The 24,911-nt window shown below is 44.6% G+C and overlaps 2 protein-coding genes across 2 annotated transcripts; one reads left to right on the plus strand and one right to left on the minus strand.

Annotated features, from left to right (window-relative positions):
- Positions 1–17: 17 nt before the first annotated feature.
- On the minus strand, positions 18–6,308 carry LOC120058107 (lanC-like protein 3). The gene is given in 6 exon segments (XM_039006582.1): positions 18–89; positions 3,239–3,459; positions 3,553–3,747; positions 5,470–5,593; positions 5,774–6,208; positions 6,210–6,308. Coding segments are annotated over 6 exon segments (1,146 nt in total).
- Positions 6,309–12,094: 5,786 nt separating this feature from the next.
- Positions 12,095–23,393, plus strand: LOC120058108 (gastrin-releasing peptide receptor-like). Its single transcript, XM_039006584.1, has 3 exons — positions 12,095–12,498; positions 22,510–22,855; positions 22,998–23,393. Exons 1-3 carry the CDS (start codon positions 12,095–12,097, stop codon positions 23,391–23,393), a joined length of 1,146 nt encoding a protein of 381 aa, XP_038862512.1.
- The last annotated feature ends 1,518 nt before the right edge of the window (positions 23,394–24,911 follow it).

Here is a 24,911-nt window from a genome sequence, read left to right on the forward strand (position 1 = left end):
GACAGGCTATTTCTCGCCTAGTGGTGTTGTTCCGGAAAGGACCGGTAGGTGGCGCGGTGAACTCGCATTGCGCTCATGTGTGCGGAGAACTAATGATAAAAACACATTCAGAGGCGCCCTCATCGCTGTTCAACAACAACAAAAATAACAGTAATTATCCTCAATTTGGAAGGCTTTAATGATCCTGCATTATCAAGAGGTTATCGTTAAAGAACAGGAAGCCTTTAGGCTATCTACATATTGACAATGCAACACATGGAAACATTGACCTCAACAGATTTCCTCCCCCAAAAATTGCTTCACAGATACAGTCTAATCTAGTGTTCTCAAGTAAGGCCAGTTCAGAGAGTAACATCACAGATAGCGTCCATAAGAAATTGGGCATTTTTGAACTGGAGAGTAGCTCACCAAATATCAGGGTACAAATGAATGTACGGCTGTTGCCATACAGTGAAGCAAATGGCTCATGTTAAAACCTCCGTTTAATGCGTCTTAAGAAAGTTGCAATAAAGTTGCAAGAGTTCCCAGGTGATAAACAATGGTTTGAGTTGATCGAGATTACTAATGATGATATCTGGATCTATTTTAACAGCACCCTCAAGTGAACCATGTGTTGATCTGTGTAGGCCTCATACCTATCAGTATGCTAAGTATGCCGTATTATACAGTGCTCTCCATTACTCTTATTTGTATTTGCATTAGCACAGTAAACAGAGAAACTGGATATAATGTCGAGATGCTTGTGTCTCCGCCCTAACAATGGGATTCATAGTCCACAACGACGGGCCCTATCACGGCCAGAAGTGATGCAGCCTGGATTGGAACCAAGTACTGCAGTGACACCTCTTGTACTGAGATGCAGTGTTTTAGACCACTGCGCCACTGCACATTATCATCTAAAGGATGATCGAGAGCATCCTGTCGGGCTGTATCTCCGCCTGGTACGGCAACTGCACCGCCCTCAACCGCAAGGCTCTCCAGAGGGTAATGCGGTCTGCACAATGCATCACCGGGGGCAAACTACCTGCCCTCCAGGACACCTACAACACCTGATGTCACAGGAAGGCCAAAAATACTGAGACTGTAAAACAGCTGCTATCTCAAGGCCATCAGACTGTTAAACAGCCATAGAGAGGCTGCTGCCAACATACAGACTCAAATCTCTGACCACTTCAATAAATGAATGTAATAAAGGTATCACTCATCACTTTAAATAACGCCACTTTAATAATGTTTTCATATCCTACATTACTCATCTCATATGTACATTTGAAGTCGGAAGTTTACATACACTTAGGTTGGATTCATTAAAACTCGTTTTTCAACCACTCCACACATTTCTTGTTAACAAACTATAGTTTTGACAAGTCGGTTAGGACATCTACTTTGTGCATGACACAAGTAATTTTTCCAAGAATTGTTCAGACAGATTATTTCACTTATAACTCACTGTATCACAATTTCAGTGTGTCAGAAGTTTACATACACTAAGTTGACTGTGCCTTTAAACAGCTTGGAAAATTCCAGAAAATTATGTCATGGCTTTAGAAGCTTCTGATAGGCTAATTGACATCATTTGAGTCAATTGGAGGTGTACCTGTGGATGTATTTCAAGGCCTACCTTCAAACTCAGTGCCTATTTGCTTGACATCATTGGAAAATCAAAAGAAATCAGCCAGGAACTCAGAAAAAAATGGAGACCTCCACAAGTCTGGTTCATCCTTGGGAGCAATTTCCAAATGCCTGAAGGTACCACGTTCATCTGTACAAACAATAGTACGCATGTATAAACACCATGGGACCACGCAGCCATCATACCGCTCAGGAAGGAGACGCGTTCTGTCTCCTAGAGATGAACATACTTTGGTGCGAAAAGTGCAAATCAATCCCAGAACAACAGCAAAGGACCTTGTGAAGATGCTGGAGGAAACAGTTACAAAAGTATCTATATCCACAGTAAAACGAGTCCTATATCGACATAACATGAAAGGCCGCTCAGCAAGGAAGAATCCACTTCCCTAAAAACACATAAAGCCAGACTACGGTTTGCAACTGCACATGGGGACAAAGATCGTACTTTTTGGAGAAATGTCCTCTGGTCTGATGAAACAAAAATAGAACTGTTTGGCCATAATGACCATCGTTATGTTTGGAGGAAAAAGGGGGAGGCTTGCAAGCCGAAGAACACCATCACAACTGAAGAACGGGGGTGGCAGCATCTTGTTGTGGGGGTGCTTTGCTGCAGGAGGGACTGGTGCACTTCACAAAATAGATGGCATCATGAGGGAAGAAAATGATGTGGATATATTGAAGCAACATCTTAAGACATCAGTCAGGAAGTTAAAGCTTGGTCGCAAATGGGTCTTCCAAATGGACAAAGACCCCAAGCATACTTCCAAAGTTGTGCCAAAATGGCTTAAGGACAACTAAGTCAAGGTATTGGAGGGGCCATCACAAAGCCCTGACCTCAATCCCATAGAAAATGTGTGGGTAGAACTGAAAAAGCGTTTGCGAGCAAGGAGGCCTACAACCTGACTCAGTTACACCAGCTCTGTCAAGAGGAATGGGCCAAAATTCACCCGGCTTGTGGAAGGCTACCCAAAACATTTGACCCAAGTTAAACAATTTAAAGGCAATGCTACTAAATACTAATTGAGTGTATGTAAACTTCTGACCCACTGGGAATGTGATGAAAGAAATGAAAGCTGAAAGAAATCATTCCCTCTACTATTATTCTGACATTTCACATTCTTAAAATAAAGTGGAGATTCTAACGTGTTATTCAATGTGTTTCTATGGGCTCATTGCGCTTAATAAGCAGACTGATAAGCATATCGCCTGTCTTCCCACCTTTGGGACAACGACTCCCATTGTTAGGGTGGAGACAAAACCATCTCGTCATTATATACAGTATCTTTGGTGAGGGTGAGGCAGGACAGGGGGTTGCATCTCAATAGTTAAAAGTTGCTTCCTCTTCTCATGTCCTAACTCCACATATGCGCTGATGTGAAAGAGCACGTCAGGTGAAAGCACTACGCTGCAAGGAATCCACTACGTTGCTTTAACCCAGCCTGTGTTTTCAGATCAGTGCAGACCAAGGAGAGGAAGCCACTAGAAGCTATGGACTTTCATCAAGGGTGAGATAAGGGGAGATAAACGAAGAAATTAGATATTAGAAGAGTACAGGAGACAGAGAAAGAGAGAGAGGGAAACAGAGAACAGCAGCGATTTGTCCAACTGAGCCTCCATGCCTCTGAGCACGGTAGATGTATTTGGAGTTCCCTGTGAGGCGGTACAGTAACATGAAGACAGAGGCGCTGCCTGCCACCCCATGGCAGATCCCTGGACATTTCTTCAGCAGGCCCTTCTGCCACACCTGCTCCCCACTGCGGATGCATGTGTCCAGGTACTGGGGCTTCCTATTGATCAGGTAGGCTTTGGCAAAGAGGTAGGCTACACCTGGGAAGAGGCATGAGCATCAATTACATTGGAAACCACTTACCTTATCTAAATCAGTACATCAATCAATTAAGAGCCAGATTGAAAGTGTACCTGGGGCTCCATGGCACCAGTGCACCAGCTAATTCTCCCTCTCTGTCATGGCTCCCAGCTCGGCTGGCCAGTTACAGTTCTGCTCCTGGTTCATGAGGAAGTCCACACTCTGCCAGACCAGATCCCTGTCTCCATTCAGCACCTCCTGGTAACACAGCAGCATCTGCAGCACCGACGACAGGCCATGGGCCGCACCTGGGGAGAGAAACACAGGTGCACACACACACCACACACACACAAGCAGCACATACAAACATAAAGCACATGATTCAATAGCCAGCATCCATTCAAAAGACAGCCTCTCTGATTCCATTAGAGAATACCCTGTGACTCTTGCAGTCAAATGCTGGACACATGGAACACGTGTGTTCTATTGAGGTGGTGGGTCCAGGTCTGGGTACTGTGTTCTGTTGAGGCAGTGGGTCTGGGTACTGTGTTCTATTGAGGCAGTGGTTCTGGGTACTCTGTTCTGTTGAGGCAGTGGGTCTGGGTACTGTGGTCTGTTGAGGCAGTGGGTCTGGGTACTGTGTTCTATTGAGGCAGTGGGTCTGCGTACTGTGTTCTGTTGACAGTGGTTCTGGATACTGTGTTCTGTTGAGGAAGTGGGTCTGGGTACTGTGTTCTGTTGAGGCGGTGGGTCTGGGTCTGGGTACTATGTTCTGTTGAGGCGGTTGGTCTGGGTACTGTGCTCTGTTGAGGAAGTGGGTCTGGGTGCTGTGCTCTGTTGAGGCGGTGGTTCTGGGTACTGTGTTCTGTTGAGGCGGTGGGTCTGGGTACTGTGTTCTGTGTTCTGTTGAGGCGGTGGGTCTGGGTACTGTGTTCTGTTGAGGTGGTGGGTCTGGGTACTGTGTTCTGTTGAGGCGGTGGGTCTCGGTACTGTGTTCTGTTGAGGCGGTGGGTCTGGGTCTGGGTACTGTGCTCTGTTGAGGCGGTGGGTCTGGGTACTGTGTTCTGTTGATGCGGTGGGTCTGGGTACTGTGTTCTGTTGAGGCGGTGGGTCTGGGTACTGTGTTCTGTTGAGGCGGTGGGTCTGGGTATTGTGTTCTGTTGAGGCGGTGGGTCTGGGTATTGTGTTCTGTTGAGGCGGTGGGTCTGGGTACTGTGTTCTGTTGAGGCGGTGGGTCTGGGTACTGTGCTCTGTTGAGGCGGTGGGTCTGGGTATTGTGTTCTGTTGAGGCGGTGGGTCTGGGTACTGTGTTCTGTTGAGGCGGTGGGTCTGGGTATTGTGTTCTATTGAGGCGGTCGGTCTGGGTACTGTGCTCTGTTGAGGCGGTGGGTCTGGGTACTGTGCTCTGTTGAGGAAGTGGGTCTGGGTACTGTGTTCTGTTGAGGCGGTGGGTCTGGGTCTGGGTACTGTGTTCTGTTGAGGCGTTGGGTCTGGGTATTGTGTTCTGTTGAGGCGGTGGGTCTGGGTACTGTGTTCTGTTGATGCGGTGGGTCTGTGTCTGGGTACTGTGTTCTGTTGAGGCGGTGGGTCTGGGTACTGTGTTCTGTTGAGGCGGTGGGTCTTGGTACTGTGTTCTGTTGAGGCGGTGGGTCTGGGTACTGTGTTCTGTTGAGGCGGTGGGTCTCGGTACTGTGCTCTGTTGAGGCGGTGGGTCTGTGTCTGGGTACTGTGTTCTGTTGAGGCGGTGGGTCTGGGTACTGTGTTCTGTTGAGGCGGTGGGTCTATGTCTGGGTACTGTGTTCTGTTGAGGCGGTGGGTCTGTGTCTGGGTACTGTGTTCTGTTGAGGCGGTGGGTCTGGGTCTGGGTACTGTGGCTGCTACTGGGCTTTCACCTATCTAGTCCTTGCAGGTAAGAGCGAAGGCGTCACACAAATGACAAAGAGGTCATGGCCCTCATGACAATATAAACTCATTAGCAATCCCGCCTCCTGCCACTCAACCATGTAGGCTAGACATGTAGGCCTACTTACCCAAATACTCAGTCCCATAGTAGGAGTACATGAGAGGAAAGGGTTTTCTCTTCCTTGTGGCATACGGTTTACCAGACTCTATGATAGCCTGGCAAATGGCCTGGATCTGATCCTTGCTAAGAATCTGTGAAATTAGATTTGAGAAGTGTTATTTCATTAAAGTAATGTTTGAGATCAGGGAATATGGAGCCAAGAGAGCCAGTAGAGATACATTCTTTTTCAGGTCATATTTCTCCTGGTCAGTAGGCCTAAACATTTTTTGATTTTAGTAATTGGTATTTTCCCTGTTCCCTCAGGCTCTCACCTCTATCCCCAGTTTCTGTTTCAGCACCAGGGCAGCGCACAGGTACCCCGCCCGCCCCACGAACAGCTCGTCAGAGCCGCACTCCAAGAAATTGATGGGTGAGCATATCTTCCACAGGTTCCGAAATTTGGTAAGCGGCTTGACGAAGTCCGCCAAGCCCAGGGCTTTGTACACCATCGCGGCAACGGCATAGATGTCCGCCCCGCCGAGGAGAAAGGAGGCCTGCATGTTTGTGTCCTTCTCCCCATCCACGTACCCAACAGACACGTCAATGATCTGCTTTGAGGGTTTGAGATAAGTATCCCTATGGTCGGAAAACAAAGCACATTCGGAGACATGGTACAGCATGTATACCACCCCAGTGGGACCGTCGTATAGCCCACCATCGCAGTCAGTGGATCCGAGTGGCACCTTGTTAAGAATCTTCTCTATAAAAGGCATTGGCCGTGGGTACCACCGATTCGACGCCTTGACCTACGAGAAACGCACCTTTGTAGTCGGCGAAACAGTTGGCAAAGCAACGGGTGTTTTCCATCACCAATGGAAAGAAGCAATGCACTGGCCAATAGCCTACCACTGACTGTTAAACGCCTTGGATAAAATGTCTAGTAGCCCAATATTGGTGATGATCAGGCGTCTTCATGGAACCCAGAAATGTCTTATTCTACCAACCATAAACTACCTAAGATTTATGGGACTTGTATTCTCAACACCGCATTCTCTATCCCCCTCAATCAATGCCGATTTGTTATTGTTATTCCAACATCACATGTGCCTAGTGTTTGAAGACAATTATTTTTGTTAATCAATCGATTAAAGCAAATTATTCCAACCACTTTTGATCAGAAAAATCACAGACCAGCAACAAGTCTTATCTCATAGCCATACACGCCTTCCAAGTACAGGCGTGTTACCAGTAGATGGTGGTATATGCACAAGGTTACACACGGCTTGTTTATCATGCAATGAACGTCAAATGTAAAGTATACTTTTTTTCCATTTAGTTTAAAACCGAACAAAGTTGGACATAGTTAGTAGGCCTATAGACCAAAAATGCCTATGGGAACGTTCTATTCCCCTTTGATCACTGAATGCAATGCAAGTAGACAGGACTCAGCTATATATGATGCACGATGTCCATAAACAGACGGTAGTCACGTTTTTTTCGTTGCAGATCAAAGCAAGAGTGCCTTAGCTGGCCGGAGCCCCCCGTTGAGAAATATTTTTCAAACGGGAGAGGATGAGGGCGTAATGCACAGATGTTCTCGCGGTTCCATATACGGCTAGACCGTCGGACCAGTTGCTGTCGGTGGTGCTAAAACTCATTGCGGCACAATGAGCGGCACAAAGACAACATTATATCAATAATTGTAATATAGTTAAGAGAGTTAACGACGTTCAGGAAAGTGCTTTTAATAGATTATTTTTTAAATTATATTTCTTAGATTACTTTAATTCCTATTGTTTCCTGCTGCGGTTGTAACCCTATGGGAGGTGGTAATTGTATAAGGAGTCTTGAATGACTCATTCAAACGATGGCTTTTAGAAATAACTGATTTCTCTCTGGGATATCCACAGTCTATTTCAGACAAATGAACTGAACAATAGAGATGAGTTAATTTTATACACAAATAATCAGTTCTCTATGCGATAGAGGGGAGCGTTGGTTGCCTGGGAAATCCAGATAATAATCTGAACTATGATGTAAATTCTGTCCCCTTTCATTGAAGTGAAGACAGGGAGAGAGGCTGAATGTCATTTGTGATTGAGTTAGAAAAATAAAATGCCATCAATGCTCTGAAACCTGTGCCCTTTCCTTATCTTAAATTAATAATAATAACTTCCAGCTCTGGCCATGCTTGAGCAAGATCTCAGTGGTAATCAGATATCACAGAGCACTCTGAAAGAACAGACAATCGATTTTACTCCTGTAATATCAAACTACTAGACGTTAGATTGCATGTGATTGATTAATCAAATTCTAGTATATAGGTGTTATTTCAGCTGGCTAACACAGTTCTGTGGCATGCGGGAGAGCCAATGTAGAACCATGGTCAGGCACAGATGCTTTGTGCCATGTCTACTCCTATAATATGTTTATACCCTGCTGGGCATAGGAGGACGTTCTGGGATGCTGGATCCTAAATGTTTTGAGATTGTGACCTAAAGTTTTTAGAATATTCCTCTAATCAACCAGTTAAGGTATAAAATATGCACTTTGCGGCATGTTAGACTATTTCACATCAAAGTATACCACAAAAAAGACTGGTACACATGACTCTACCGGATCTTCCAACACAGCCTAGTTGTGAAAATTGCACCTATTTTAGTGAGATACCAGTGTGCTCTCTCTCTGAAGTGGTGCACGACATGAGACATCATCTGCTGCTTTTAGTCCGAGGTACCGAGCAATGCTGAGGACCTTTGGAGATCTGTTCATCAAGTATGAGGGGCTATTGTGCCTCCTTCAATCAGTGGATAACACTCTCCGTGTGGAAACCATTAGTGTGCTGTTATGGAGTGGATGAATGTCATTCGGTTCATGTGTTTTTATTTTACAGTTTCTAAGGAGTCGTGACTGAGAGCAATGAAGTGGCTAAACTGGTCACTCCCTACTGGTCACCTCTTCGCCCCAACCCCAAAAATGTCAAGCCACGATCACCAGCAACAAAACAGGACTCACCGTCACACTGCTCCCCTTTGAGGTGTACTGTTTTCAAATGTTTTCCCTAATCATGTAAGAAATACAATACATTGCTTACATGAAATACAATTACAGCATGTAAAAAAGGTTATCATCTACAGTGTGACATTTACCAGCATCTGGGTAGACTCACTTTATCAGGCTCTCTGATAAGCTGTATAAGCCTGGCTACCCATCCACACCGCTACGGCCAAATTGAGGTTCCTTCTCCACGATGACTCTAGATTTGCCTCCCTCTCCTATGATTTCTAGAATAGGAACACATTATGACTGTTCTGATTGGTCTCAGAAACCGATGGGTTGGGCCAGAGCCAGCCTACATGATGACTTTTGTCAACTTTGATACTCTGATTGGTCAGATTTGTTCGACATTATCCAATCATTTGTTTTATACAACACCCCTCATTTTGAAGTCACACAAACAACTTACAAATTCAGACTGAACGTATGTAGCGGTCGATAGAGCAGCGGAATTAAAATTCTGGGTAAGTCGTCAGGAGCTGCCTGTGGACTACAATGCATGTGACGAGCCAGATGGTAGCATTTTATACCAACCTAAAATAGGGGGACAAGAGATACACTACCTTTCAAAAGTTTGGGGTCACTTAGAAATGTCCTTGTTTTGAAAGAAAAGCACATTTTTTGTCCATTAAAATAACATCAAATTGATCAGAAATACAGTGTAGACATTGTTAGTGTTGTAAATGACTATTGTAGCTGGAAACGGCTGATTTTTTAATGGAATATCTACAAAGGCGTACAGAGGCCCATTTCAGCAACCATCACTCCTTTGTTCCAATGGCACGTTGTGTTAGCCAACCCAAGTTTATAATTTTAAAAGTCTAATTGATCATTAGAAAACCGTTTTGCAATTATGTTAGCACAGCTGGAAACTGTTGTCCTGATTAAAGAAGCAATAAAACTGTCCGTCTTTAGACTAGTTGAGTATCTGGAGCATCAGCATTTGTGGTTTCGATTACAGGCTCAAAATGGCCAGAAACAAATAACTTTCTTCTGATACTCATCATTCTATTCTTGTTCTGAGAAATGAAGGATATTCCATGTGAGAAATTGCCATGAAACTGAAGATCTTGTACAACGCTGTGTACTACTCCCTTCACAGAACAGCGCAAACTGGCTCTAACCAGAATAGAAAGAGGAGTGGGAGGCTCCGGTGCACAACTGAACAAGAGGACAAGTACATTAGAGTGTCTAGTTTGAGAAACAAACGCCTCACAAGTCCTCAACTGGCAGCTTCATTAAATAGTACCCGCAAAACACCAGTCTCAACGTCAACAGTGAAGAGACCACCGGGATGCTGCAAAGAAGTTGCAAAGAAAAAGCCATATCTCAGACTGGCCAATAAAAAGAAAAGATTAAGATGGGCAAAAGAACACAGACATTGGACAGAGGAACTCTGCCTAGAAGGCCAGCATCCCGGAGTCGCCTCCTCACTGTTGACGTTGAGACTGATGTTTTGCGGGTACTATTTAATGAAGCTGCCAGTTGAGGACTTGTGAGGCGTCTGTTTCTCATACTAGACACTAATAATACTAGACACTGTAATAATCATACTACTACTGCTGCTACTAGTGATGAGGTAGAAATATGAAACTATGTACATATATTCCATTTTACATGTACATATATAAACATATATAAACTAACAACTTAATTTCCTGAGAGCAAAGTTGTACCCTTGGAATGCTGACATCAACTGCTGATGTCAACTTTATCCTTGAATGCTGTGAATTCTGCACAAACATTCATGCAAAGTTGCAGTTGAACTCTTGAGGGTGTTGGATAATTCATTATGTAATTAATTATTACAGACCCTCCTTTGGCTATGAGTTGATTGTGGTGCTCAATAAATATCAAAACAACCAGACAGAAGCAATAGATATTCCAATCCTTGGGAGGATCACTGGGGACAACCGAAGTTGGCATGCAGTATCTCCACTGATATGGGTTAGTGCAGCCTTCAGGTATGCAGCCACACATAGATCTAATATACTTATTAGGGGATGATGATGTAAGGGTTGAAGTAAGTAGCTGCCCATTAAAAGCTTCATTTTGTCAGCACAGCCTGAGCATTGAACAGAGTTGGTTTAACAACAATAACTTTCTAATCAGGGAATAACATGAATCATCTAATTGAGAAGAACACAAAGATTCATTAGGGAATGACGATGTAAGGATTGAAATAAGTAGCTGCCCATTAAAAGCTTCATTTTCTCAGCAGACCTCTTGAGAAATCAGCACACATGTGATTTGCACATTGTTGTCTACTGCTCATTTGATTTGATTTGATTTCCATAGGTTAATTATTATTCAGATCCTGTGTGTCTATAATTCAACGGTCCCCTTGTCTTTGTGGCATAGAGTGCAGTGTATTTCAACAAAAGACCAGTCACGGCAGGTAGCCTAGCAGTTAGCGCCTTGGGCCAGTAATCAAAAGGTCGCTGGTTTGAATATCCGAGCCGAAAAGGTTAAACATCTGTCGTTGTGACGTTGAGCAAGGCACTTAACCCACATTTTCAATAGGGGTGCCGTACTACTATGACTGACCCTGTAAAACAACTAATTTCACTGCACCTATCTGGTGTATGTGACAATATAACCCATTTTTTTGGGCTGTAATATCAGTCAGTGAATCACAGAAAATAGCTAATTTCACCGTTATGTATACACATAACATATTGGACACTGAACGTTTAGTGTTTATCATTTAATGAGAAACGTGAAATGGGAAAACTCATGTGTATCCATCACGAAAACGTCTTAGTCATTCCATGTGTGATGAATATTCAGTCAATTCCACCATTATCCCAGCTCAATTATTGGCCTCCTGGTGAGGATCTTGACAAAACCAACTTACTGGGTTATTATCAGAGAATTAACACTTACCACAGGCTCAAAATAAACGAGGACAATGTGATGTAGTTGCATTTTTGAGACAGTAGATAGAATGTTATGTTTTTTTAACCACCGTTATTTGGGGTATTTTTTACCCTAGCAAATTACAGTTATACATGACAACGGTGTTTCTAATGGTCAGAGACAGAGCACAGGGTAAGGTCTGGGTTGGGACTGAGTTAATGCAAATGGAATATGAAGGTGAATAAGGCGCACCAAACCTACGTCTATGCACCAAACAAACATCCCAGTAGTGTACATTGGTTGCGTGATGGACCGGATCTCCTGAGTTAAGTCCATCCACTTGTCGCATCTCTTTCACCGAATAGGGCAGGGCGCAAGTGACGCACGCCGTCAGTGAGTTCATAACCCCCACACAAGATTCCGACTCAATATACGATGAGGGTTGATGAGAGAACACTACATATATATCTGATAGTTTGACATTCTTTGCATCATTCAAATTATTATATTTGTATGTAATTTTTACAGAGACCAAGGTCTCTTTTACAGATGAGCCCTGATATTTAAAGGTTTAGTTTCAGATTGGCAGCTTTTTATGATGCTATTAGGCTATTCTTAATTGGTATTGGGAACACAATAACTTATGAGTCACAACATTTAATTTAACAGCAAGCCATCCCAAAGGTAACTTTAAGAATATACTTTTTTACAAACTTTCAAGAAAGAAGACACCAACTATGTCTTTGGAGGACTCGTTAATTTTAAACCCTGAGAACATGATTGTTAACGTATCGCAAGTGTCCAGTATCAACACTGAGGTCCAGACGCACTACATTTGGCTGCCCGGTATTGCTATCGCCACCGTCTACGGATTACTAATAATTATTGGATTTATTGGTAACGTCACGCTAATGAGGACGTTTATCACAGTTAAATCCATGCGGACGGTGCCCAACCTGGTCATGTCCAGCCTCGCGCTCGGGGACCTGCTGCTTCTAGTCACGTGCGCTCCGGTGGACGCCAGCCGGTACCTCGCGGACAAATGGCTCTTCGGCCGGGTGGGATGCAAACTCATCCCGTTCATCCAACTCACCTCCGTCGGCGTCTCCGTTTTCACACTCACTGCGCTCTCTGCAGATAGGTAAGGCTTTTATAATCAAATGTGTTGTTTTCTCAATCCCTCCGACAGGAAGTTAAATGACATTTAAAAACAAAAGAACAGCCTTCATTGAAGTTTTCCAACCATTCGTTGGCATTGTAATATGAACAGGCAGGTATGGTAGCACGAACAGGCAGGTCGTGTTATTACACTAGCCTACACTTTCAGCCTGGTTGCAGATGTTGTTCACTGCAGACAAACTCACAGAAGAGAGTGAACTGGTGGGGTTTAGCTCAAATACTATAAAGAGGGATCTTGTTTATGCATGACATGTTCATTCTGTGTAGGCCTAATGTAATTAAAGACCAATCTTTTATTTTGTTCTATTCATCAATTCACTCCTCAAAACTCTTATCCTAACATTTTCAATCAACAGAAATAAAGAGATACCCCTTGTGGCATTTGTGTGTATAACTGGCACAGTGCTGAAGTCCCATGGACATTAAATTACTTGTCAGGACACACAGAGACACCATAAAAGCCATTTTCAACATGTTGATAATGGCTTTAGAATTGCCCTCATGATGCAAAGAAAACTGTTGCATTTGACAGTACACCAAGGGGCCGATTCCGACCCGAGTTACACAGAACCCAAACCGGCTGCGCGCGTGCGCCATCGTACGCTGTCGCGCATACATTTATTTTGTCCCCCTACACCAAACGCGATCACGACACCCAGGTTAAAATATCAAAACAAACTCTGAACCAATGACATTAATTTGGGGACAGGTCGAAAAGCATTAAACATGTATGGCAATTTAGCTAGTTAGCTTGCACTTGCTAGCTAATTTGTCCTATTTAGCTAGCTTGCTGTTGCTAGCTAATTTGTCCTGGGATATAAACATTGAGTTGTTATTTTACTTGATATGCACAAGGTCCTCTACTCCAACAATTAATCCACACATAAAACGGCCAACAGAATCGTTTCTAGTCATCTCTCCTCCTTCCAGGCTTTTTCATCTTTGAACTTATATGGTGATCGCATCTAAACTTTCATACTATTACTACACCGACCGGCAACACAGTTCGTCTTTCAATCACCCACATGGGTATAACCAATGAGGAGATGGCACGTGGGTACCTGCTTCTATAAACCAACGAGGAGATGGGAGAGGCAGGACTTTCAACGCGATCTGCGTCAGAAATAGAAAGGAGTTCTATTTTATCCCTTGGCATCGCAGACGCTCGTTGGCGCGCTCGAGCAGTGTGGGTGCAATAATTGAATAACATGGATTTGTCCGGTCTGGTCAGCATGTTAGGCGTGCATAAATTTCCAGGGATGGGCACTATCGAATGTCTAAATTATAGGCTACCCCGACCTTCTCTGTTTCCTATTTATATCATGTCAAATATTAGCCAATATCAGTATCGACAGTCAGTAGGCCTAATAACCATAAATATTCAACTGCCAATTTACTGTTAGTTCCCTTCAATTGGTATACTTTATCATTCCATTTAATTTCATTGTCTCATTTACCTTCATTTGCTCACTCTGTAAATGCCGTCAAGGTTGTTACTGAGGATCATTAGTAACAGTTGATAATATAAAGAAAAGACATGTAGGCTAATTAAATTGTTAGCGTAGACCAACCGGTAACAGTTTGAACCTGACATATGGAGCAAAACTTGGCTGTGTTATCAAACAATTCCATGGTTAGTGCAGGCAATTATAAATACTTTCCTAAACCTAAATAATCTACACGTCAGAGTATTTTTAAATCTACCAATTAGTGCTGAAACAGAGACAATAGGCATATATTTAGATTTTGTTCTTTCATTGATCCTTAATATTCTGAACCATTGTAACGATCGTTCTCCTCCTCTTCGTCCGAAGAGGAGGAGTAGGGATTGGACCAAAGCGCAGCGTTGTTATATGACATAATGAAGTTTATTAAAGTAAGACGAAACACGAAAACACTTTAACAGACTACAAAACAAATAAACGATGTAGACAGACCTGACTTGAGAACTTACAACCTACGAAGAATGCACGAACAGGAACAGACTACATACACGAACGACAAACGAAACAGTCCCGTGTGGTAGACATACAGACACGGAATACAACCACCCACCACAAACAATGTGAAACAACCTACCTATATATGGTTCTCAATCAGAGGAAAACGTAAAACACCTGCCTCTGATTGAGAGCCATACAAGGTCAATTAAACCTGACACTTAACATAGAACAAACAACACAGACTGCCCACCCAGCTCACGTCCTGACCCACTAAACACAACTATACAAAAGGAAAACAAGGTCAGGAACGTGACATTACCCCCCCCCCAAGATGCGGACTCCGGCCGCAAAACTCAACCTCAAGGGGAGGGTTTGGGTGGGCATCTGTCCACGGTGGCGGCTCCGGCTCCGGACGCTGTCCCCACACCACCAGTCACTCCCTGCTTCCGTATCCCCCTCCAAATAAACCCACCTAAATTAAGGGGCATCACCGGGATAAGGGGCATCACCGGACTGAGGGACGGCAGCTCCGGACTGAGGGACGGCAGCTCCGGACTGAGGGACGGCAGCTCCGGACTGAGGGACGGCAGCTCCGGACTGAGGGACGGCAGCTCCGGACTGGCTGACGGCTCTGGCTGGTCATGGCTGGCTGACGGCTCTGGCTGGTCATGGCTGGCTGACGGCTCTGGCTGGTCATGGCTGGCTGACGGCTCTGGCTGGTCATGGCTGGCTGACGGCTCTGGCTGGTCATGGCTGGCTGACGGCTCTGGCTGCTCCTGTCTGGCGGAAGGCTCTGGCTGCTCCTGTCTGGCGGAAGGCTCTAGCGGCTCCTGTCTGGCGGACGGCTCTAGCGGCTCCTGTCTGGCGGACGGCTCTAGCGGCTCCTGTCTGGCGGACGGCTCTAGCGGCTCCTGTCTGGCGGACGGCTCTAGCGGCTCCTGTCTGGCGGACGGCTCTGAAGGCTCATGGCAGACGGGCGGCTTTGAAAGCTCAGTACAGACGGGCGGCTTTGAAAGCTCAGTACAGACGGGCGGCTTTGAAAGCTCAGTACAGACGGGCGGCTTTGAAGGCTCAGTACAGACGGGCAGTTCATGCGGCGCTTGGCAGACGGACAGTTCAGACGGCGTTGGGCAGACGGGCAGTTCAGGCGCCGTTGGGCAGACGGGCAGTTCATGCGCCGCTGGGCAGACAGCAGACTCTGGCCGGCTGAGACGCACTGTAGGCCTGGTGCGTGGTACCGGAACTGGAGGTACCGGGCTAAGGACACGCACCATCAGGCTAGTGCGGAGAACAACAACAGGGCACACTGGACTCTCAAGGCGTACTATAGGCCTGGTGCGTGGTACCGGCACTGGTGGTACCGGGCTGAGGGCACGCACATCAGGGCGAGTACGGGGAGAAGGAACAGTGCGTACAGGGCTCTGGAGACGCACAGGAGGCTTGATGCGTGGTGCCGGAACTGGAGGCACTGGGCTGGAGACACGCACCACAGGGAGAGTGCGTGGAGGAGGAACAGGGCTCTGGAGACGCACTGGAAGCCTGGTGCGTGGTGTAGGCACTGGTGGTACTGGGCTGGAGCGGGGAGGTGGCGCCGGAAATCCCGGACCCGTGCAGGCGTACTGGCTCCCTTGAGCACTGAGCCTGCCCAACCTTACCTGGTTGTATGCTCCCCGTCGCCCGACCAGTGCGGGGAGGTGGAATAACCCGCACCGGGCTATGTAGGCGAACCGGGGACACCATGCGTAAGGCTGGTGCCATGTAAACCGGCCCGAGGAGACGCACTGGAGACCAGACGCGTTGAGCCGGCTTCATGGCACCTGGCTCAATACTCAATCTAGCCCGGCCGATACGAGGAGCTGGTATGTACCGCACCGGGCTATGCACACGTACAGGAGACACCATGCGCTCTACTGCGTAACACGGTGTCTGCCCGTACTTTCGCTCTCCACGGTAAGTACAGGGAGTAGGCGCAGGTCTCCTACCTGACTTCACCACACTCCCTTTTAGCCCCCCCAAGAAATTTTTGGGGTTTCTTTTCGGGTTTTCAGCCACGTCTCCTTGCTGCCTCCTCATACCACCGCTCCTGGGCTTTAGCTGCCTCCCTCTCTTCAAAAGAGCGGCGATATTCCCCTGTCTGAGCCCAGGGTCCTTTTCCGTCCAATATTTCCTCCCAAGTCCACGAGTCCTGGTTTTTTGGCCGCTGCTGCTGGTTCCTCTCACGCTGCTTGATCCTCGTTAGGTGGGTGGTTCTGTAACGGTCGTTCTCCTCCTCTTCGTCCGAAGAGGAGGAGTAGGGATTGGACCAAAGCGCAGCGTTGTTATATGACATAATGAAGTTTATTAAAGTAAGACGAAACACGAAAACACTATAACAGACTACAAAACAAATAAACGATGTAGACAGACCTGACTTGAGAACTTACAAACTACGAAGAACGCACGAACAGGAACAGACTACATACACGAACGACAAACGAAACAGTCCCGTGTGGTAGACATACAGACACGGAATACAACCACCCACCACAAACAATGTGAAACAACCTACCTATATATGGTTCTCAATCAGAGGAAAACGTAAAACACCTGCCTCTGATTGAGAGCCATACAATGTCAATTAAACCTGACACTTAACTTCTTATGGCTGCAGCCCGACGCCGGTACACTTATGACAACAGCCAGCTCAAAGTGCAGGGCGCGAAATTCAAAAGATATTTTTTTTAAATATTTAACTTTCACACATTAACAAGTCCAATACAGCATATGAAAGGTACACATCTTGTGAATCCAGCCAACATGTCCGCCAGAAACACTTGGGCGCCGGCGACTACGACAGATATATGAAATAACATCATAAAATGTTTCTTACTTTTGCTGATCTTTCATCAGAATGTTGGACAAGGTGTCCTTTGTCCAGAACAGTCGTTGTTTGGATCTGGAACGGCAACTTTCCCTCTTCATTTAGCATGGGCACTTGCCGAGTGGCACGGATCTCTCCAACGTCAACAAAGTCAGAGAACGGAACACGGCAAAACTCCCGAAAAAATTTCAATAATCTGATGAAACTATATTGAAAAAACATACTTTACGATGATATGGTCACATGTATCAAATAAAATCATAGCCGGAGATAGTAGTCGTCCATAACGGCAGCTAAACAGAAGGCAATCCCACTGTCCAACTCGCGCTGCCAAGAGTACCGGAAATGAGGGACACGTCATACAAAGAGCTTGTATTCCAATTCAGATCAAGATAAACACGAAATTTCTTCTCTCACCGCCTCTTGACAACCAGGGGAAGGTGTATGAAGTGCACGTAGACTCTTACGTATCATGCCCATGTATAGGCAGGAAGTAGAAGTGAGCCTCGGTTTCAGACATTCCACTTCCTGGTCAGGAAGTGTGCTGCAGAATGACTTCTGTTTCACTCAGAGAAATAATTCAAACGGTTTTAGAAACTAGAGAGTGTTTTCTATCCAATAGTAATAATAATATGCATATTGTACGAGCAAGAATTGAGTACGAGGCCGTTTGAAATGGGCACCTTTTTATCTGGCTACTCAATACTCCCCCTGCAGCCCAAACAGGTTTTAACATAGAACAAACAACACAGACTGCCCACCCAGCTCACGTCCTGACCCACTAAACACAACTATACAAAAGGAAAACAAGGTCAGAAACGTGACAACCATTCTCTCTATATATTGTAGTCTGTCGACAAAATTCTAACCAAAAGGTACACCGTATTTAAAGTGATGGCTTAAGATACTGTAAATGTACTAACAACTATATTGAGTGAAAAGTCCACGAGAAAATCTGTTGGCCAGCAAGTGGGAGGGTTTTCAGCATTTGAATGATATTTATTCAGAGCGCGCAAGGTAGTCACATCTGCAGAGCGCTTTACACGACTGAATAGCAAATATTGAAAAGTGAGTAGGAAAGGCGTGAATGCTCAGCAGGCTCCTGAGCTGTGCTCTATTCTGTTCTATTATTCCATCCCACTATGTTCTCAGCTCCTCTGTTCTTGCTCTGCAGAGTTCTTTGTCCATCAAAGTTCTTTCATCATTGGAACCTGGAGTTCAAAAAGTTCTTAGAAGGCTATTAGTCAGAGCTGAAAGAGAGAGTGAATGTTCCTTTAGTGAGGTGAAGACAGGCAGACTGGCCTATCTCAGTTAATTAGCAACCAGAGAGCTGTCCACTCAGTCAATTTCTTACAGGCCCACACGACCCACTCAATACCGTATACATTAAAACTGATGCATTAACACCCTACCTGTCACTGCAGTTCTCTGCCCTACCCATGCTTTTAAAAACAGCAGAATTTCAGGAAAATATCAATCATGTAACCAATCTAGGCAAATAAATAGGGATTACTTTTACATTCCTCACATGTCACCCGTTATTACAGTTGAATATATACAGTACCAGTCAAAGTTTGGACACATCTACTCATTCAAAGGTTTTTCTTTATTTTTACTATGTTCTACATTGTAGAATAATAGTGAAGATATCAAAACTATGAAATAACACATATGGAATCATGTAGTAACCAAAAAGTGTTAAACAAATCAAAATATATTTTATATTTCTGATTCTTCAAAGTAGCCACCCTTTGCCTTGATGACAGCTTTGCACATTATTGGCATTATCTCAACCAGCTTCATGAGGTAGTCACCTGGAATGCATTTCAATGAACAGGTGTGGCCTTGATAAAAGTTAATTTGTGGAATTTCTTTCCTTCTTAATTCATTTGAGCCAATCAGTTGTGTTGTGACAAGGTAGGGGTGGTATATAGAAGAAGTCCACATTATGGCAAGAACAGCTCATATAAGCAAAGAGAAACAACAGTCCATCATTACTTTAAGACATGATGGTCAGTCAATCCGTAAATTTGAAGAACTTTGAAAGTTTCTTCAAGTGCAGTCGCAAAAACCGTCAAGTGCTATGATGAAACTGGCTCTCATGAGGACCGCCACAGGAAAGGAAGAACCAGAGTTACCTCTACTGCAGAGGATAAGTTCATTAGAGTTACCAGCCTCAGAAATTGCAGCCCAAATAAATGCTTCACATAGCACATAGCACTTTGAGATATCAGCTGATGTAAGAAGGGCTATATACACTGCTCAAAAAAATAAAGGGAACACTAAAATAACACATCCTAGATCTGAATGAATGAAATATTCTTATTAAATACTTTTTTCTTTACATAGTTGAATGTGCTGACAACAAAATCACACAAAAATGATCAATGGAAATCAAATTTATCAACCCATGGAGGTCTGGATTTGGAGTCACACTCAAAATTAAAGTGGAAAACCACACTACAGGCTGATCCAACTTTGATGTAATGTCCTTAAAACAAGTCAAAATGAGGCTCAGTAGTGTGTGTGGCCTCCACGTGCCTGTATGACCTCCCTACAACGCCTGGGCATGCTCCTGATGAGGTGGCGGATGGTCTCCTGAGGGATCTCCTCCCAGACCTGGACTAAAGCATCCGCCAACTCCTGGACAGTCTGTGGTGCAACGTGGCGTTGGTGGATGGAGCGAGACATGATGTCCCAGATGTGCTCAATTGGATTCAGGTCTGGGGAACGGGCGGGCCAGTCCATAGCATCAATGCCTTCCTCTTGCAGGAACTGCTGACACACTCCAGCCACATGAGGTCTAGCATTGTCTTGCATTAGGAGGAACCCAGGGCCAACCGCACCAGCATATGGTCTCACAAGGGGTCTGAGGATCTCATCTCGGTACCTAATGGCAGTCAGGCTACCTTTGGCGAGCACATGGAGGGCTGTGCGGCCCCCCAAAGAAATGCCACCCCACACCATGACTGACCCACCGCTAAACCGGTCATGCTGGAGGATGTTGCAGGCAGCAGAACGTTCTCCACGGCGTCTCCAGACTCTGTCACGTCTGTCACATGTGCTCAGTGTGAACCTGCTTTCATCTGTGAAGAGCACAGTGGCGAATTTGCCAATCTTGGTGTTCTCTGGCAAATGCCAAACGTCCTGCACGGTGTTGGGCTGTAAGCACAACCCCCACCTGTGGACGTCGGGCCCTCATACCACCCTCATGGAGTCTGTTTCTGACCGTTTGAGCAGACACATGCACATTTGTGGCCTGCTGGAGGTCATTTTGCAGGGCTCTGGCAGTGCTCCTCCTGCTCCTCCTTGCACAAAGGCGGGGGTAGCGGTCCTGCTGCTGGGTTGTTGCCCTCCTACGGCCTCCTCCACGTCTCCTGATGTACTGGCCTGTCTCCTGGTAGCGCCTCCATGCTCTGGACACTACGCTGACAGACACAGCAAACCTTCTTGCCACAGCTCGCATTGATGTGCCATCCTGGATGAGCTGCACTACCTGAGCCACTTGTGTGGGTTGTAGACTCCGTCTCATGCTACCACTAGAGTGAAAGCACCGCCAGCATTCAAAAGTGACCAAAACATCAGCCAGGAAGCATAGGAACTGAGAAGTGGTCTGTGGTCACCACCTGCAGAACCACTCCTTTATTGGGGGTGTCTTGCTAATTGCCTATCATTTCCACCTGTTGTCTATTCCATTTGCACAACAGCATGTGAAATGTATTGTCAATCAGTGTTGCTTCCTAAGTGGACAGTTTGATTTCACAGAAGTGTGATTGACTTGGAGTTACATTGTGTTGTTTAAGTGTTCCCTTTATTTTTTTGAGCAGTGTAAATACATATGATTTGATTCACAGAGTTCAAGTAACAGACACATCTCAACATCAACTGTTCAGAGGAGACTGTGTGAATCAGGCCTTCATGGTTGAATTACTGCAAAGAAACCACTACTAAAGGACACCAATAAGAAGAAGAGACTTGCTTGGGCCAAGAAACACGAGCAATATATATTAGACCAGAGGAAATCTGTCCTTAGGTGTGCTGCATCAGATGACCTGGCCTCCACAATCACCCGACCTCAACCCAATTGAGATGGTTTGGGATGAGTTGAACCGCAGAGTGAAGGAAAAGCAGCCAACAAGTGCTCAGCATATGTGGGAACTCCTTCAAGACGGTTGGAAAAGCATTCCAGGTGAAGCTGGTAGAGAAAATGTCAAGAGTGTGCAAAGCTGTCATCAAGGCAAAGGCAAAGGGTGACTACTTTGAAGAATCTAAAATATATTTTGATTTGTTTAACACTTTTTTGGTTACTATATGATTCCATATGTGTTATTTCATAGATTTTATGTGTTCTACAATGTATAAAATAGTAAAAATAAAGAAAATGAGTAGGTGTGTCCAAACTTTTGACTCGTACTGTATATATATTTTTGTTTTATTAACAAAGGTTTTTGTAATTATTTTCAGAACTTTGATGCCATATAATCAATGGATTTTGATTCAGGAAATCCATGTTTTATTATGAGAGTTGTTGTTTTCCATACATTAATTACCAAATGCCATTCTAGCACTCTTTGAGAGTCCTGAAGTACCCTTATGTATGTATGTTGCATCCATATTCTCTCATTACAGATATGATCAAACTCAATTAGGCAACACCAGCTGCTTTTAATTGAATTCTCTGGCTCTTTTAATCCAGAGCAATGTGAGACAATTGTTTATTTAATGCTAAAGGATCTGGGGGGAGGGTGGGCTTTAAGCTAGAAACAAGAGGTTGACGCGACTCTGATGCACATGGGAATGAATATCTTTGGTTTGTCTCTATGATATTCAGAAGCTAAGCTACGATCTTCTAAAGTCGAGAAGTCAACGAAATTGGACTTTGCTTGGGAAGTAATCTTATACAATGTGTGGCTCTGTCACTATCAATTGATATCATCACTTTCTGTAAAAGAGAAAGTATAATTATCATAATAAAACATATTTGCTAACGGAGTAACATTTGGGGAAATCGGGTCTAGCCTTTATTTTCCTTATCCTTTATTGTAATTATAATTATTAAATAGCCTATCTATTTTCAAATGTGAAAAAGGGGCCTTGGAGAAAAATTGTTGGGAACCCCTGTGCTAAATGACTGGTAAATGTAATGAAATTAGTTTTCTGCTTGTCCCAGGTACAAGGCCATTGTCAAACCCATGGACATCCAGATGTCCACAGCTAAGATCTGCTTCCGAGCAGCAGCCATATGGCTCTTCTCCATGACCCTGGCCGTTCCTGAGGTGGTCTTCTCCGACCTTCACACCTTCAACATCGGCCAGACCAACGACACCTTTGTGACATGCGCTCCCTACCCCCACGCCGGGGAACTGCACCCTAAGATCCACTCCATGGCCTTCTTCCTCATCTTCTACATCATCCCCCTTCTCATCATCTCTGTGTACTACTGCTTCATCGCACGCAGCCTGATCCAGAGCGCCTCAGACATGCCCGTGGAGGCACACTTACACATCAAAAAACAGGTGTGTGAATGTGTGTTTGGACACTGGACGTTTAGGTATAGTCAAATAGTCAAATGGGAAAATGAGAAATGTGTGTATGCGTTTGTATGTGTGTCCTTCTGAATACTCCAATTGAATGATGCTTTCTTTACCATCTCCACAGATTGAGTCCAGGAAGCGTCTGGCTAAGACAGTCCTGGTTTTTGTGGGTTTGTTCGCTGTGTGCTGGCTCCCCAGTCATGTGATCTACCTGTACCGCTCCTACCACTACGGCCAGGTGGACACGTCCCTGGGACACTTCATCGCCAGCGTGGGTGCCCGCGTCCTGGCCTTTACCAACTCCTGTGTCAACCCTTTTGCCCTCTACCTGCTCAGCAATAGCTTCCAGAAGCAGTTCAACAAGCAGCTCCACTGCCGCCGTCGTCCACCAATCAACTGTAATGCTCAGAGCACGGGGCGGAGCAACACGCGACTGACCTCGGTCAAGAGCAACAATCAGTCTCTGGCTAACTTCAGCCTCGTCAACGGGGCTCATGTTAGTCAGGAAGGCTGTGTGTAGTGACTGTGCTAAAGATGATGCTTTAGACTTGTAAAAGTGACATTCCAAGACTGACATACTGCCAACCAATCAAATCACAGAATAATTTATGGCTGTAACCCAAATACTGTAGTGGGCCTGTGTTCTAACTCCAAGTGTTGATATTGTAGCACCATTCATTCATTCCAATTCTATGGTTGATATGCAGGGCTTCAGTATATGCAACCCATGATCCATAATTGATACAAAGTGTTTTATTTTAAGCAGGGGTGGAAAGAGTACTGAAATATCCTACTCAAGTAGAAGTTACTTTAACTACATTTTACTCAAGATGTACATTTACTGGTGTAAAAAAAACTCCTCAAGTAAAAGTGAAAAATAGCTAATTTAAAAAGTACTCAGAAAAAGTTATTGAGTATATTATATATTACAAGTAGTACAAGTACTCGAAAAAGCTACTCAATTACAGTAACGGGAGTAGTTGTAATTAGTTACTTTACACCTCTGATTTTAAGTTTAGAATTTATCATCTTAACAGCTACTGCTATGTATGCAAACCAATGTGTCTCAGTCCTCCGGAGATGCAGTTCTGTTCTGGTTTCTCATTAGAACTGTATTGATCCATTAGAGAAGTTCTTAGAGAAGATGACAACCCAACCAGGTGTGAATAAGATGCCGATGACAAGGTAATGAAGAGAGGTACTGGAGCTGCCATTGTGTACACGCGCCTAAAGGACAGTTCTGTAGGGATATCTCCAGCTGACTAAAACACCAACAACCTCAGTGCTTTGAAAGATACATATTAGATTGTTGTTTATATGAGTGTTTGAATTCTGTAGCCTACACTGAAAGATCAACTTCCTTAATAACAGCTGCCCAGGAGTAGTCAGTCCTGCATCAAAGGCTTGGAAACGTTCTATCTACAAACCCATAGACATCTCAACTCATAAACATCTCAGCATTGGTTGAAGAGATATAAATATCTGTATACAGTTCATTGTACGGATCAGACTACAGTACAGTGCATTCGGAAAGTATTCAGACCCCTTGACTTTTTCCACATTTTGTTACGTTACAGCCTTATTCTAAAATAGATTAATTAAATTTTTCCATCATCAATCTACACACAATACCCCATAATGACAAAGCAAAAACAGGTTTTTGGATTTTTTTGCAAATGTATAAAAAATATTAAAAGTACCTTATTTACATAAGTATTCAAACCCTTTGCTATGAGACTCAAAATTGAGCTCAGGTGCATCCTGTTTCCATTGATCATCCTTGAGCTGTTTCTACAACTTGATTGGAGTCCACCTGTGGTAAATTCAATTGATTGGACATGATTTAGAGAGACACACACCTGTCTAAATAAGGTCCCATAGTTGACATTGTAAAAACCAAGCCATGAGGTCGAAGGAATTGTCCCAAGAGCTCCGAGACAGGATTGTGTCGAGGCACAGATCTGGAGAAGGGTACCAAAAAATGTCTGCAGCATTGAAGGTCCCCAAGACCACAGTGGCCTCCATCATTCTTAAATGG

This window comes from Salvelinus namaycush, chromosome 13, assembly GCF_016432855.1.
Source record: "Salvelinus namaycush isolate Seneca chromosome 13, SaNama_1.0, whole genome shotgun sequence".
Classification (NCBI taxonomy): Eukaryota; Metazoa; Chordata; class Actinopteri; order Salmoniformes; family Salmonidae; genus Salvelinus; species Salvelinus namaycush.

Bases quoted from the DNA above. Each gene is read 5' to 3' on its own strand.
- LOC120058108 (XM_039006584.1), top strand. From the start codon at position 12,095: ATGTCTTTGGAGGACTCGTTAATTTTAAACCCTGAGAACATGATTGTT. The intron at 12,499-22,509 runs GTAAGGCTTTTA...TGCTTGTCCCAG, and splicing joins ACTGCGCTCTCTGCAGATAG to GTACAAGGCCATTGTCAAAC. The intron at 22,856-22,997 runs GTGTGTGAATGT...CCATCTCCACAG, and splicing joins ACTTACACATCAAAAAACAG to ATTGAGTCCAGGAAGCGTCT.